Here is a 17,238-nt window from a genome sequence, read left to right on the forward strand (position 1 = left end):
TTCAGAACTGACAAATTGAAAACCAATGGAAAATAAAAGAAAGAGAAAGTGGCCGTTGCTGTTGAACGAATGAATTTTTCCCCCGCAGAATTATAAGGCATCATAAAAATTAAAATATAGCTCACAATTATTATTGAACCTGCGTAAATTGATAAGTATAATTAAAACAATTAATATGATCTGTTCGATGTTAACCTTTCATTACTTCCCAACGTATAGCTCAGTTTGTTTTAACTTTTCCTCGTCCACGCCAGAAAATAATTTTATTTCAGTAAGTTACGCATTCATACTTATGACTGCTCCATCTATTGATATTTCAGCTCTTTGTTGCTGACATAAAAATGCAAATACATTTTTGTCGCTACGTAAGAGAAATGGATGGATACATGCTTACCGATATCCAGGAAAAACTAAGTGATAGTAAAACTTCTAAAAGGATATTCGAAAACTCACTATTTTCAAATTTAAAAAAGATAAAGAAAATATCATTCATGCTATAGAATCTCCTTTTGTAATCCACAAATTATTAGAAGGATTGGAAAACGACATTACGAACGTTAACAGGGGGAAAAAAAGGAATCCCAGATCAACGTTATCTCTTTGATGTTAATATCAAGTCCAAAGGGGGGGGGGGAAATATCTTTCTCAACAAAAAAAAAATTAAATAAACTGATATTAAAATTAAAAATACCAATCATATGTCATTAAAAGACTCAAATTTACCAACAAAAAAAATTTATTCTTTTTGATTTGTAATGTTTTCTTCATTCTATTACAGAACAGACGATTTTTTTCTACCGAAGGTTTGTTAAAAACTAGCGATCCACGAAGGGAAAAAAATGGCATTTAGTTAATTGCTAACAAATATTTAGTATTAATTAGGATACAAAATGTATATTCAGTCACGTGCATATCATTTCATCAATGAGGATACCCGCAGGGCAAAAATGCGTGACATTTCTTTGATCTTTGATTTATGTCACTAAAAAACTTAATTGCATTGCTTAAGAGAAAGAATAGCTTTAACCTGAGACATCGTTTTTATTTTTTATTTTACCTAGCCCTAACATCTATTCGATTCATTCTTTTAAATTAATTTAACCCCTAGTACGTCACAATTTAAAAAGATGAAATCATACTCAATTAAATTCTTCAAAATATTAACATATAAAAAAAGTAAATAATTTTTACAAACCCTTTTATTTTAAAGTAAAAATTGCTGTCAGAGGAATACTAATTTGGTAATAAATAAAACTCTATCGTAAACAATGATAAGTTCAATACCAAGCTTTAGATTNTTGCTAACAAATATTTAGTATTAATTAGGATACAAAATGTATATTCAGTCACGTGCATATCATTTCATCAATGGGGATACCCGCAGGGCAAAAATGCGTGACATTTCTTTGATCTTTGATTTATGTCACTTAAAAACTTAATTGCATTGCTTAAGAGAATAGCTTTAACCTGAGACATCGTTTTTATTTTTTATTTCACCTAGCCCTAACATCTATTCGATTCATTCTTTTAAATTAATTTAACCCCTAGTACGTCACAATTTAAAAAGATGAAATCATACTCAATAAATTCTTCAAAATATTAACATATAAAAAAAGTAAATAATTTTTACAAACCCTTGTATTTTAAAGTAAAAATTGCTGTCAGAGGAATAGCAATTTGGTAATAAATAAAAAATTCCATCGTAAACTAGGATAAGTTTAATACCAAGTTTTAAGATTTTTTTCTTAGTAACTTCACTCTTAGATTAGAATTAGAACAACTCTTAGAAATTAGAATTCTAATCCGAATTAATATTCTAATTAGAATCACTCTTAGATTAGAATTCACTCTTTGAATTTTAGACTTTATAGTTAAAATAACGCTGTTTAAGATTATGCAAAAAATTTTATGCTGTACAATAAAACTATTTTCTCTAAACATTAAACTGAATAATAAATAGTAATTAAAAGTTATTTGTTTAATGCATTATTTAAGAAAAAACGATTTTTATAAATGGGTTCAAACAAGATTCAAGCAATTTATTACCAGAAAATGTGGTATTTTGCAGTTACCTCCTATATATTAAAGTTCAGAACATCAAATCCTTAAAAAAAGTAATGCTAAATAAATAAAAAGGCTTAAAGATAAGCATTTGCAATAAATGATAAACATATCTTAAGTGGCACCAAAAACCATGAATATTGTGTCTTAGTGTATAAAAATCAAATGATTAAGTCAAAAATAATTCAGACTGTAAAGATTATTATTTTGTGCATTATTCATTCAATGGAATATCTTCTATTTGTCTTATACCTAAAATCTTTAGGCGTCTAGAAAGTATTTTCTTTATTTTCCTTTTTACAATCCTCTCATTATTAATCTTTTTCACACTCTTCAAAGATGCGAATAATTTAGTTGAGTCGACACCTTCTCAAAAACTGGTTTGAAGAACATCAATCATTATTTTCATCTTTTTATCCTAGTGACGCGAGTTTGAAGTTTCATTAATTTATAGAAAAGACGAGGGGGGTTTTGATTATGAGTGCCTATGTGAATACTTGCGAAAGTGTTTTAAATATTAAAAAAATTACCAGAATTAATAAATAAAACCTTAGCTTATATTTAATTATCTATTATAAAGTATCCATTCTAAAGTATCTGCTATAAAGTATCTATTATAAAATATCTATTATAAAGTATCTGTTATAAAGTATCTATTATAAAATATCTGTTATAAAGTATCTATTATAAAATATCTATTATTTAATGGCTAAAAAGTTGTAATTTAGTGGTGTTAATATCTATTATTTTAGGCATTACAACAGAACATACATACTTAAAAGAGGAAAGAAGATTTTACTCCCTCGTTCTTTTCTCTCCTTTTTCACTCGCTACATCGAAATCCTTCACAATAATAGTTGACATAGCATTAAGAACTTATAATGACATGTTTTTAAAATTAAAAGCAACCAATTATGAAAATAACAATCGATAAAATAAAATAATTTAAGAAACAAGAGAAAAATCTAAATAAAGATCATATGTGCACAAAATATTAAAGGTCTTTAGCTATAAAAGCTCGCCAAAAGTCAAGATTCTCTCCTCTAAAATTAACTTAAGTTTATAAACGTAAATAAAAATAATTTCTAGTCTCAACCATTTGTAAAATAAAATAAGCTAATCAACAAAAGTTGAAAAAATCTAAATAAAGACGTCGTATTAAGTACATAAAGAAATATTTTGAACGGTCGTCATAGTAACGTGAAATATTAAATGACTCGCCTCCATAAAGTTTTCAAAAATCAGGATTCTCTCCTCCCGATTAAAACATCATATTTATTCTCAATTACAAAAGCAATAAATTACATAAATTAAGCAATTAATATTTTTTTTTTGGGGGGGGGGGTAATGCTTTTCACTTTTGTTTTTCCTAAATTGAATGACAGATGTTTTTTTATCTGGCTTTTACAATTTATCTGACACCAAACACATTAAGATATGAGAGAAAAAGTCCCTCTGGAACATTTGATAACATATATCGGAAAGTTCTGTCAAAAAAATCAATCTTTAAATCAATAAATAACATAAAATTTTAACGTTAGTTGATTAACATAAGTTCATTTGGTAATAAAATGTCAAATTCAAGGAAAAGTATTACCTTTTATGGAACTTTAATTCTTCTTTAAATGAACGGCAGATGTTTGGGTCTAGTTTTTACAGTTTATCCAACACCACATTAAGATAAGAAAAAAATGAGTAATTCTTGAACATTTGATAATAGTTCCAAAGAGTTCTGTGGCCAGATGTGCAACAGATAACTAACAAAAGTAAAGAAAATAAAAATGGCACAAAAACAATGAATGGAACACTTATTTCACTTCTCGGTATGGCAACAGTAGCACTACCACATAAACAAACCCGCCGGAATGACTGTACACGGTGGTCTGTCCTAAACAGATTGTTGACTGAAAGGAAAGAAACTGTAGGAAAGGGCGGTTAGGAGACAAGTGGTGGGCGGTAGAATATAAACTGGGCGAAGTATAAATTACGCAGGTCTGTCACGGAACAGACTTTTCTACCCTTGAAGGAAAACCTACGATAAATTTATTCTGTGTTCGGTTTGAAAGATCGTCACGGAAGGTACGTAATATCGATCGAATATCTGATGATGTTGGAGTTGCTATAAAAAAATAACAATACAACTGACCCCGAACAAAGATTTCAGATTTCTGATAAGCGATTTTTATCGTTGAGTAAAAAAGGAAAAATAAAAATAATCTAATGTGAAGCATTTTTATTATTTTGTAACCTTTATAAGAAAAAAGGGAAAAAAATTATTCTATGAGAAGGTATCCGATCATAGAAAAAAGCACAAAATAAAAATTATTCTAATGAGAAGGTATCCGATCATGGATAAAAAGCACAAAGAAAAAGAAAATTATTCTAATGAGAAGGTATCCGATCATGGAAAAAAAGCACAAAGAAGAAAAAAAATTTCTAATGAGAAGGTATCCGATCATGGGGAAAAAGCACAAAAAAAATTATTCTAATGAGAAGGTATCCGATTATGGAAAAAAAGCACAAAAGAAAAATTGTTCTAATGAGAAAGTATCCGATCATGGAGAAAAAGCACAAAGAAAAAAAAAATTATTCGAATGAGAAGGTATCCGATCATGGAGAGAAAGCACAAAGAAAAAAAAATTATTCTAATGAGAAGGTATCCGATCATGGGGAAAAAGCACAAAAAAATTATTCTAATGAGAAGGTATCCGATTATGGAAAAAAAGCACAAAATAAAAATTTTTCTAATGAGAAAGTATCCGATCATGGAGAAAAAGCACAAAGAAAAAAAAATTAGTGAGAAGGTATCCGATCATGGACAGAAAGCACAAAGAAAAAAAAATTATTCTAATGAGAAGGTATCCGATCATGGGGAAAAAGCACAAAAAAAAAATTATTCTAATGAGAAGGTATCCGATCATGGGGAAAAAGCACAAATTTTTTTTTTTTTTTTCTAATGAGAAGGTATCCGATCATGGAAAAAAAAGCACAAAGAAAAAAAAATATTCTAATGAGAAAGTATCCGATCATGGAAAAAAAGCACCAAGAAGAAAAAAAAAATTATTCCAATGAGAAGGTATCCGATCAAGGAAAAAAAGCACGAAAAAAAAACACTAAAGAACCTCAATTGAAAAAAAAGAAGAAAAAAAACATCGAAAAAAAGCACCTTATTTACTATTATATAAGTTTAACGATTGATTTGATTCGGGCCTTTGAACCCGAATTTAATATAATTTAAATAATTATTTGAACGCAATAAATAATTTTTTTTAAATAAATAGCTAAGATTCAAAGTTTACTTACGTTAAATGAAATAAACTTTCATTACTTAATTTTTAATTGTAAATACAATTTTATAATATGTTACAGTATTGTTATAAATAATGTATCAGTTAATAGTTTGTTGGGAATTTTTTGATAAGTTAAAAATATTAACGAAAATGATAAAATATGTCATATTAATGTAATCAGTTTCATTTAAAAAAAAACTAACTAGTGGAAAAAGTATTATTTTATTATTACATCACAATACAAATAAGTGCATTTATTGAAATTTAGAACAGTTTTAGAGTTGCTGAAGAGTATCAAATTCCAAATCGTGGGGAAAGTTCTTTTGCGCAAACTTTAAATTATTATTTATAGATTAATTAATTTGTTTAAAAAATTTAATTTTATTTGAATAAATATTGAACTACAACTAATTCTGGTTCATCACATTTTGGTTTCCGGACGGTTATTGTAAGGTATTATCATGTTTTTTTCACATGTTTTCTTTTCGTAAACCCATCACATTTTGGTTTCCGGACGATTATTGTAAGGTATTATCATTTGTTATTAAATTTTGCCTTGTGATACAAATTTGGGGAAAACCCCTGATTGTTTTAAAAAGTACTTTCTTTTGAAACGGCAGATGTTTGGGTCTTCTACTTTCTTTTGAAAAGTTTAAAAATTACTAAGAAAATTGCTTGAAACTTTTTAAATTTTTAAGTTATTCAAATTAAAATTTTTTCATTAGTAGCCAAATAAAATTCGATGCAAAATTATAAAAAAAAAATTACATGTGCAGTATTAAAGAACTATACCTTAAATACTTAAATTTTGCGCAGTTATAAGTGATTTTTTTTTAAATTTTAATTCAGTGATTTTGTAAATAATTTTAAATTGTTTCAAAATTTTTGTTTAAATCCATTGAATATTTATAAAAATGTAGCAAAAAAAGTAAGACAAAAAATATGAGTTTTTTTATAAAACTGCCCGTATCTCCATAAATATTTACTCTAGGTTTACGAAATTTTATGCAGTTATTAAAAATAACAATCGATACAAGGTACAAGCTTATTGCTTGATTTTTCTGGCATAGGGTGATCAATAAGGTCGAAGGTAGGTTAATATATTAAAATTTTCATAATCAACTGCCATATACGTCGAAGGTTCCAATTCTAATTTTCGTAAACAAATTAAATTCCAATTATCGTAAACAAATTACATGTACGTCAAAGGTTAATTAATAAATTCCGATTTTCGTAAACAAATTACGCATACGTCGAAGTTTAATGAAACTCAATCTCAATTTGTAACGCACCGAGCTTATTGGAAAAGTCTCCAGTATCTTCGATTCAATCTGGTAATTTCCAAAATTGTTACATTAACCCATATACCTGTAGGCTAATTAAAAANTCCGGGCGGTTATTGTAAGGTATTATCATGCTTTTTTAACATGTCTTCTTTTCTTAAACCATCACATTTTGGTTTCCGGGCGGTTATTGTAAGGTATTATCATGCTTTTTTAACATGTTTTCTTTTCTTAAACCATCACATTTTGGTTTCCGGGCGGTTATTGTAAGGTATTATCATGCTTTTTTAACATGTTTTCTTTTCTTAAACCGTCACATTTTGGTTTCCGGACGATTATCGTAAGGTATTATCATTTGCTATTAAATTTTGTCTTATGATACTAATTTGGGGAAAACCCTGATTGTTTTTAGCTTTCTTTTGAAAAGTTCAAAAATTACTTCGAAAATTGCTTGAGACATTTTAAATTTTTAAGTTATTCAAATAAATTTTTTTTTATTAGTAGCCAAATACGATTCGATACAAAATTGTAAGGAAAAAAAATTACATGCTCTGTATTAAAGTGCTACACCTTAAATACTTAAATCTTGCGCAGTTATAAGCGATTTTTTTTTAAATTTTCATTGAATAATTTTGTAATTAATTTTAAATTGCTTCAAAATTTTTGTTTAAATTCATTGAGTATTTATAAAGATGTAGCAAAAAAGTAAGACAAAAAAAATGAGTTTTTTTATAAAACTGCCCATATCTCCATAAATATTTACTCTAAGTTTACGAAATTTTATGCAGTTATTAAAAATAACAATCCATACAAGTTGCTTATTGCTTGATTTTTCTGGAGTAGGGTGATCAATAAGATCGAAGGTAGATTAATATATTAAAATTTTCATAATCAAATGACATATACGTCGTAGGTTCCAATTCTAATTTTCGTAAACAAATTAAATTCCAATTTTCGTAAACAAATTACATGTACGTGAAAGGTTAATTCATAAATTCCAATTTTCGTAAACAAATTACATGTACGTCAAAGGTTAATTCAAAAATTCCAATTTTCGTAAGCAAATTAGGTATACGCCGAAGTTTAATTAAAAGATTATTGACTCTTTGCACATCTCAATCTCAATTTGTAATGCACCGAGCTTATCGGAAAAGTCTCCAGTATCTTCGATTCAGTCTGGTAATTTCCAAAATTGTTACATTAATCCATGTACCTGTAGGCTAATTAAAAAAAATTTACTCAATTAGTCCAAATTTGTTTAAGCCTATTTCAATGAGCCTTATATTATGTCATTGCTTTCAATCCAAAAGTATGACAAAATGAGCAATAAATATGTTTTTCAAATAGCCTGAAATTACATACATAGGCTCATTGAAACAGCCTGATATAAATCAAGCAAATTCGGCTATGAACTATTTTCTTATTAACCTAAAAGTGACAGAACTCATTGCATTAAGCTTAAAGAGTGTTGGAAAATGCTGAAGACTTAAATTGACCCAAACGAATTAAAAAATGACGACTAAGTTTTTCATTGACTTAACATAGAACAAACAATAATTTTAAAGCCAAGACTTTTTTTTTTAATTAGTCGATTTTTTAAAAAATATGTTGTATTTTATTTTATTTCAAATTGGTACTTAAGTTTGCACAATCACTTGATATCTTAAGTTTCCGAATTTAATTTTTGCATGTTTTTACTGTCCCCGATTTCAATAAACTATCTTTTTATAAATATAAATTCTGCGTAATGTTTTTTTTCTAATAAATTAGTCGCAACTACAGTTAGAAAACATACGAACATCACTCAGAAATTTGTATCTTATTGTGTATTTGCATAAGTTTAGAATACATTGGTATAATTATATATATAAATAATGTATAACGACCTATTTACAATTAGAATATACACCCTTAAATGTTAATAAACTTTAAATTATATTCACAAATCCTTGAACCTAAAACCATTTAAGTTTTGCTTTCTTTTTGTAGAAGTCTTTTTGTCTGCAGTTTTGTTTTTGCTAACTATTTCCAAAGCAAACAATTACTAGTGTGCTTTGGTAGGTGTTTTTCCAAGAACGTACTGCTTAAATTAGACATTCTATTTTAAATACTAAACTAAAGAAATATAAGAAACTTCCTGCATTTTTATGAGTTAGTTAAAAGTAGGAGATGGATACTGTTAGAATTTGTATCTTAATTGGATTATATTACAATTTTTACCTCTTTTCAAATATTTTTGTCATGAATTTTAAAAAAATAAGAATAAAACTAGTATTATCAATTAGTATCATCAACTAGAGTATTACCAATTTTTACAATATGACCAATTTTTTTAGTTCAATGGTTACTTAGAATAAAAAATTCTGACGATTTCGAGACTGATGAACATTATTATAGCAAGGCATTGATGTTGTAGCATTACGGGGTGGAAATATAATTTGTTTTGGTCTAGAAAATTTTAATCTTAGGTATACAGCTAAATCAATTCAAAGTACTTCTATAAATTTTAAAAATCTACTACTATACAAGAAAATATTAAAGACGTACATTCAAATGATAGGCCAACTTGCATTACATGTCACATCATTTCAAGGAGTTAAAATTAACAAAAGTCGGAATGTTAGAATTTCAAAGAACACATACGAAATTGCTCTTACTTCTAATATATGGGTGATTCTTCGTAAACATGACAGTTAAAAATTAAAGTCTTGAAAATAAGCTAAAAAATTTTTTCCATATCTATTTAGTTACAATTATTAATATCTTACAGACAGCAGTGTAGTTTATTGACATTCGCTCAAGAAAAAAGAAGGAAAAAAAATATAAATTCACCAAATTTTGAATGCTAGGAAAATCACATATTAGCTGAGAAGTTAAGAAAACAGTCATTTTAAGACAATAGTAACAAACTCAACTTAAGAAACTTCAAAAAAACAAAGTTGAAAAGTTAATTTTAACTTTTTATGTAAATAAATTCCAAAAATAATAATTGTGAACAATTTGAACACACCGTTTCTTCTCGGCTACTCGTTTTTTTTTGCCCCATGTTTTAAAATAACCGAGTAAAATTAATTTTATAATAATTTACGTCGGAAATTTTTTATTATATTATTTAAATTCAAAATATTTCAAATTATTTTATTTTAGAATTTTATTACATTCTTTAATGTATACACCCATGTAGAGTTTAAGGACTATGACAGAATTAAATTGTACAGTGATTTTCTTTTCTTATTCTTTATATTTTAACTATCTGTGTTTTGAAAAAAAAATAACCTCTGGCCTTTGCATTAGATGGGCCATGAATTGTTTGAATTAATTCTTTTATCCACTGTAGAAAGAATCAAAAATGTTTTTGTTGTTGATATGTACAGAATAAAATTGTGTATAGCAATCAATCATTAATTACAAGCATATTACAATATTGCAAGTGGGTATTAGATTAATATTTGCTTTTCCTCTTAACATTATACGGTTTAAAAAAAATTTCTGGTAACTCACATTCATAAGCCAGGAAAATGACAGCCAGGATAATGACAATTTGCCATTTTGCAGCATTTAACTTTACTTTAATTTAACATTCCCGTCTAAGACGTTTACTTTCCGGAGAAAACAACAGGATTTCTTGAAATAACTCAGGTAAATCTATGTAGTTTATGTTATTAATGATTTCAAAAAGAGAGGAAAATAACAACATAAAAACCTACTCACCTAGGTAGAATTTTTTGAGACAGATTTTGAACCAGAAAGTTGGTTCTTTATTCCTGAAATAAGACATGTTCTGATAGAATGGTATTCTAATCAATATCTTAACCTAAGATATTGATTGCTGGCCCTATCTATTTTGGTTATAAATTACTAAAATAAAATGGCCAGGAAAATGACTGATTTTCATGTGGCAAACAAATTATTGACAGAAAAAAAAATTTCAACAAAGTTTGTAGAAATGATACCCTCTACATGTATTCTAGAAATGCTTAACAACGGTTGAGATAAAAAAAGTTACATATTGACAAATTTATGAAAAGTTTTGGAGCTAGTTATTATTGAAAATAGTGTTTGTGACACGCCAGGAAAATGACATTTTGAAATTCAATTAAATTTTTTAACTATACAAAACAGTCAATGCTAATGCAAAGTTATCTTAAAATGCTAATAGTAATTTTTTTTTCTTTAAAAAAGTTCTTTTAGTAGTACAGTATTATGTCTTGGAGTAAAAGACTGTCAATTGTCATATTTCGTGAGAATCACCCATATATGAAATAATTTGAAAACCAGCGAGCTGATCGCTATAGATGCTGGATTGGGCGCTGTGCTTACTTTTCCTGGATCAAATGACATCCGGATTTTGAGCGATAGTAGGAGTTCAATCCAGCACCTTTCGGATTGGCATGGGGTGGGTGACAGTGATGGAGTTTCAATTTTTGAAGACCCTTTCTTTCTCCCATAATATACACTTGCAATGGATACCATCTCATGTCGATGTTGAGGGTAATGAGATTGCCTTGGCTAAGAGCGGAACTGATCTGCCCCTGCATTCTTCGGCATCTCTGACTTTCTCGGAGCTCCACTCCCGTTTTAACAGGCTTCGTGATCCTGTGGCCCCTCCTGTTCATCATTGGTATCAGTGCAACCGCCCAGGTGGCAGCCTGACCCTTCAGTGCAGTAGGCGGGATCAGACGGTTATATCAAGATTTCGAAGTGGTCACCTAAGAACTATGTTGTTCAGTAATGGTTCAAGAGTTTTCCCTGTTTGCACTAAGTGTAACGACCAACAAGCTACTCCTGAACATATACTTCAATGCCTAAATATCTCTAAAGTGGACCTCTTTTCAGATCCACTTTTTGTTACAGACTTACTCAGAGTCTCTGGAGTCATGGACTTGGTTTAGCTCCGCTAACCGTGTGGGCCAGCAACAACAACAANATATTTTATATGCTAGTTTTCTTTCTAATTCACATTTCTATTTTATTTTTACTTTGCGTCGGATATATTGACTGGGCAGCAAAAATGTTCATCTCGGGCCGCATGTGGCCCGCGAGCCGCGAGTTTGACACCCCTGATGTAGATGGTAAACACAAACTTTGTTTTGATGAAAATTAATTTGTAATAAAATCGATAAAAGTTGCTCCAAGCTGGCACTGACCAAAATAAAATATCCTCAGTGGTAGACGGATCATGGGTTAGAGTATCTTTGCCGTCAGACTAACCGTGGGAGGTTCTCGTGATCTTCCTCTCCATGTAACGCAAACAAGGCTACGGAGTTGTACATTAGTAGTTGTAAACTCAGAATATGGTCTGCTGTTCAACGTCGGTTATAAAATAAAATAAAATAAAATCGATAGAAGCAATAAAAATAAGAAGAGCAAGACTGCTAGACAAAGTTGAGAATTATTGCGTTACTTAGAGATGGTGTTCGACTTTTTATTCTTCAAAACAAGCCTATTTTAATTCCTTATCTGTTTACATTTATCACTTAATGACAATTGCGGAACAAAGTAACGCAATTGAAAATAAAACATTGAAAGAAAAAAATTTAGGAAGTTTTCCAGAAATTTGAAATATTCGCGACACAAGGCAATAGGAAGTTTGTTAAAAAAAACTGATTTATTAACAAGTTAAGACAGTGAAGAGAAGACTCGTATATTTTATGCTAATATTTCTACAAAAGACTTTATTGCAAATGCGTGATATAATTTGGAAAGAAGCACAAAATTTAGTTTTAATATGACAGTTTTCTTATACTTCTCTTATTTCTCCCTATCTTATCGAAAAGACATTCGAAAATAAAAACTATGATAGAACCATACAGCCCTATTCCCAATATCATAAATGCCTCTGAAAGCTGCCATAATGTCAACTTCTTATTGTGGTTTTCATTTTGGTGAAATGAGTTGTTTTTCATATTTTTAAGTTGTGACAAGAAAAAGTAGTCATTTGATATTTTTTGATAAATTCCTCCAGCAGTTATACGTTCAACAAAGTAATTAAGCTCTTCCTTACAGCAGAACTCATTGTTAGCATATATTATAGCGTACATGTAATTAAAAGGTTCTTTAGAAAACAAAAGTTCGTGCCCCATTAGGACTTTGATGTTAAAATCCGGTGTTACATAAGCGCAACCATCTTCAATCACGCTTTTTCTCGTGGCTGCAATTGACGAATCGATTTCTTCGATTGCTTCGCCTATGTATCGAACATTTTGGAATGTACTTTCACGCAAAAGATTTATAACCAAAGAACCTTTCGGTGCGGTTACTTTCATCGAACCTTGCTGAATTGCGTGTGCTAGCTGTGAAATAGTAACCAGTCCAGATTCCTTTTCCGGTAAAGTGAGAACAGATAAAATAACTGAGCTATAGCTGAGAGATAGCAAGAAAACACTAATCAGGAATGAAAATTGGAGCATTCTATCTGCGGGAGAATTGGCTCTTTGATAATCAATAGTGTGACGAAACAAAAGCTTTACAGTGTTGAACACGTGTTCTTGTAGCGAGTATCTCCGCTGCATGAAAGCATGCAACACTATAGGCATCATTGTAGCTACTAACATAATTGTTAACCATACGTGAAATTGAAATGGGTAAAGGTAAGACAGTTTATTCTGAGCTGAATCTGTCTGCAATCTAGTCACAAACGTGATGGTTTGAATATCGTAAGGAACTGATGGCCACGCCACTTCGGCTCTGTTGTACGTGATTCCCATACGCGCCATCGCCAAATCGGCTTCATTTCGATTTAGCATGCCAATTACACCGGAAAAACTGCCATTTTTCAGCTTTGCACCCCATTCTCGGTCGTTCGGAATCAGAATATCTAGATGGTAGTTCAATGATTTTGACAACAGAGTTAAAACGTCTTTTTCAAATCCACCAACATCGTCAAGGGTGATATCTTTCTTATCATCAGGAACTGTGAAAATATCAAATCTTGGTACAATAGCAAACCTTACATTTCTTTGCGTCGTCATTGTATATTGCTGCACATCAAATGAAAATTTTCGAGGTATGTAACTCCTTTACCGGAATGTTGGTATAAAAGAAATTTAATTTACATAATTGCTATTTGACAAACACAAATAGAACTTGCTCTCTTTTCTAACGAGCATGATATAAAATCAATTAATTGCTGTTCTCGAAGTTTTAGACAGGACTTAAACTTGTTTCGGTATTGGATAAATGAAATTAAATTTATTTAAAAGAGTAAATTTAATTTAGATAATGCACTTTTCTATAAGTGACATGAGCGCTAACAATAAACCAAATATATTGTAAATATCCTAAAAGGGAAATCAACTTACGATATTCAACCACAACGTTTGCAATCTTTTTTTTATCAAAAATCCATAAAATAAATTTAGTTAATGAGAAAGCTGGCCTTATTCCAAGTCTGCTTTAAAAAATCATTACATTAAATTGCATAATTGCATAGGTACACGGAAGATAAGTGATCTTAATCAGTGCCAACGTTTTTGTAAGATTTGTCTTTTATTGAGATTTAGCTGATATAACGTATAAGCAAAAGGTAAGTTATAATAAGTAAAAGTAAGTATATTTACTTTCGACTTTTGAAATTATTTCAGATATTTTTCTTTCCGTTTTGAATTCGGTTGGAAAATATAAAAAGCAAAGAAACCTTATTCGGTTCGATAGATTTCCTCACCAATTAACTAGAGCTGACAATTTAAAAAAAATCTATAAAATTAGATTTGAAATGTAAGTAGTGATTTAAACATACAACTCGAGAGGTAAGAAGTTTGCACCTTTTGTTATTTTGATTTTCTGCCTTTTTCTAACTTTTAAACTAATTGAGTGAATTTACCATTTTTTACATATCACACGATTAAAAAACTTATTTCTTCACAGAAAGAAATAATTTTAAAATCTCTGATCCATGAAGAACATTCTTTTTTAAGACTTAACGCAATTCCAGCTAATTCTTAGGTAAAATGTGTTCGTATTGTCTAGGTTGGACTTAAAAAATAAAGCATAATTAAATCATAATATTGCATAATTGCAAAAAGAAAGTAACATAAGCTGTAACACTATCTGCCGTCATAATAGCGACACAATCGAAAAAAATTTCCTCTTATTTATTTTTTGCAAAGAATCTGATTGAATCGAGCTCTATTTTTAGAATCAATTAACTCAATATAAAAAGTTAGCGCAAAATAGAATAACTATTGATAATTGAATAAATACAGAATAGAACTTTATTCGTAATATTTAGATTCGATTTAAATAAAATAAAACTTAATTAAATAACATTATTGAATCGTTACAAAAAAAATAATATTTTATTTTATATATTATATTATAAGTAATATTTTATTTTATATATTGTATATTATATTATTAGCAATATTTTATTTTATATATTTTATTACGTTACAAGCAATGTTTCATTTTGTGCTGTAAACTTACATCTTCGATAAAAGAGCCCAGTTTTACGCAACCAGGTGACTTCAAGCCATGAGTAAAGATATCAAAACTTCAAATAAATAAATAAATACGATTCACTACAAAATGAAGAAAATCGTGATGGCCGCAAGGCGATCACAGAGGTTACCCATTTGCAAAATGGTTGTTGTCAAATTTTTTTTTTGGAAACGAAATTTTATTTGTTTTCCAGAATTGTGTGTGTGTTTTCATCTGGACATCTTTAACTGTTAATCCTGAACTGCTCGGTACACAATTTCGCAGACATTTTTAAATGTAGCTCAGACATATGCTGTGTAAATTCTTTCGATGACTGAAAAATCATTGAACAGCCAATCGAGATCGATATTAACATTTTCGGATAGGTACAATGGTGCTTGATGGAGATTGTAAGCTGCAATATATGCCCGTTTCGGATTCACTAGTTCGTAAATAAAATATGATTTGAAAGCTAGGGTTTTTTTTTTTTTTTTCAATTTTACATGAATATCATTTATATTGCGTGGAAGACAGTCTACGGTCTTGTGCAAGTTATTGGGTACGTTGAAAATGGATGCTTTTATCCCTAACTGGTGATCAACACCTAGTTCTTGTATTTGCATGAAATAGGTTCGGAGAGTCATCATTCGCTCTTTATCCGTTTGTGTGTAATAGTAATAACCCGTCTTCGTTTGGCTTTTTCAGCCTCGGTAAGTTTAGGTCTTGGCATCTTTTTTTTTTTTTCTTGCTTCAGCTTTAACTTTTGGGACCGTGTCAATCAGTTTGGACCCTATTCATTTGTGACTGAATTAGTATTGAAAACCATCCATTTTGAACTGTAGGCTAGAATTTCTGATTTGGAGGCATTTTTCCACCCACATGAAAATGATCAAAGTCACTGCCTTATTCTCCGTTTTTGCAAATTTTTATGAACTAAAGTAATGCAGCATTGGAGTAAGTTCTTAATATTAAAAAGTTGGACCACAAACGTTTTTTATTTTCACAACACTGTGGCTTTTCTCCGTACAGACGTTTTGCGCCATTTTCAAAATAATCGTAGACAGCACTGGTTTTAGATAGGCTAAGCTTGACCTAACAGTTATGAGTTAGTTACTAACTCACAGCAGTTATAAAAATAGTATATTATTCGCAAAAAACCATCATTTCGTGTTACGACGGAGCTTACAAAAAACAGCCTTGTAGAATTCTATTTGTTTACGTTTTATAAGGAATTAAATTGAATCAAAATCTCTCTTAAGCACTAATTAATTCAACACAGCATAAACTCATTTTGAATCGTAAGCCGGTTTTAGAAGCGATTTTATTGACAAACGATGTTTTATTAGTAAAAATCTTTGGAAAAGGAGATTATGAAAGCTTTTATTTGTTAAACATTTTTCTCTTCTTTTTTTTTTTTTATATAATCTCAAGACAAAGCCTCCTTATTTCCGGTAAAAGGCCTTTAACCTTTTTATATAAATATGGCAACACCCTATTTTGAAAAAAAGATTTTGATAAATAATTCTATGAAAACGATGATGGACGATATAAAAACCATAAATCATACGCATGAGTAAATATTTAAGCATTCAGCACATCCCTGCCTTGCAAAAGTTAGAAAGTCAAAGAAATATTTAAGATAAAATTGTATTTAGATTCAGTGTAACTTTTAAAAGAAATCCATTTACCACGCAATTAAGACTGTTTCTCACTTTTTAACTAAATTTAAAATTAAATTTCAATGCATAAAAAAATTTTAAAATAACTATTTTTATTTTATTTTTCAACTAAAACAGAAAATTAGGAAAGGGATTATATTGGAATTATTTGTAGAATCTCTAAATCCAAGAATTATGCTCTTTTTTGCCACTTACGATTTATTAAATGTCAATCTGTGCAATATACAAACTATAGTGTAAAACAATTTGTAACTCAAATATCATTTACAAATCATTATTTTTGTTTTATTCAGTAAGCAAGACTAGAAACTGTAAAAAGCATCCCCATTTACATTATTTATAGAAACATTTCCCAAACGATTATGTTCTTTTTATTACTTGGAAGTATTATTTTTACATATTAATTTCCCAATAAAAAATATTTATTAAGACATTTTCCTTACTAATAAATTCCTTCTCAACAATACTCTGTAAATTGTAAAAAAATTGAAATCGAACGTTTGAAAA

General features: G+C 29.2%; 1 protein-coding gene across 1 annotated transcript; it reads right to left on the reverse strand.

The window, feature by feature from the left end:
- Nucleotides 1-12,285: 12,285 nt before the first annotated feature.
- On the reverse strand, nucleotides 12,286-13,655 carry LOC107447949 (glutamate receptor-like). The gene has a single exon (XM_016062994.3). It carries the CDS (start codon nucleotides 13,603-13,605, stop codon nucleotides 12,358-12,360), a length of 1,248 nt encoding a protein of 415 aa, XP_015918480.2. The 5' UTR covers nucleotides 13,606-13,655; the 3' UTR covers nucleotides 12,286-12,357.
- Between the last annotated feature and the right edge of the window lie 3,583 nt (nucleotides 13,656-17,238).

The sequence above is a fragment of the Parasteatoda tepidariorum genome, chromosome 10 (genome assembly GCF_043381705.1).
Source record: "Parasteatoda tepidariorum isolate YZ-2023 chromosome 10, CAS_Ptep_4.0, whole genome shotgun sequence".
Taxonomy (NCBI): domain Eukaryota; kingdom Metazoa; phylum Arthropoda; class Arachnida; order Araneae; family Theridiidae; genus Parasteatoda; species Parasteatoda tepidariorum.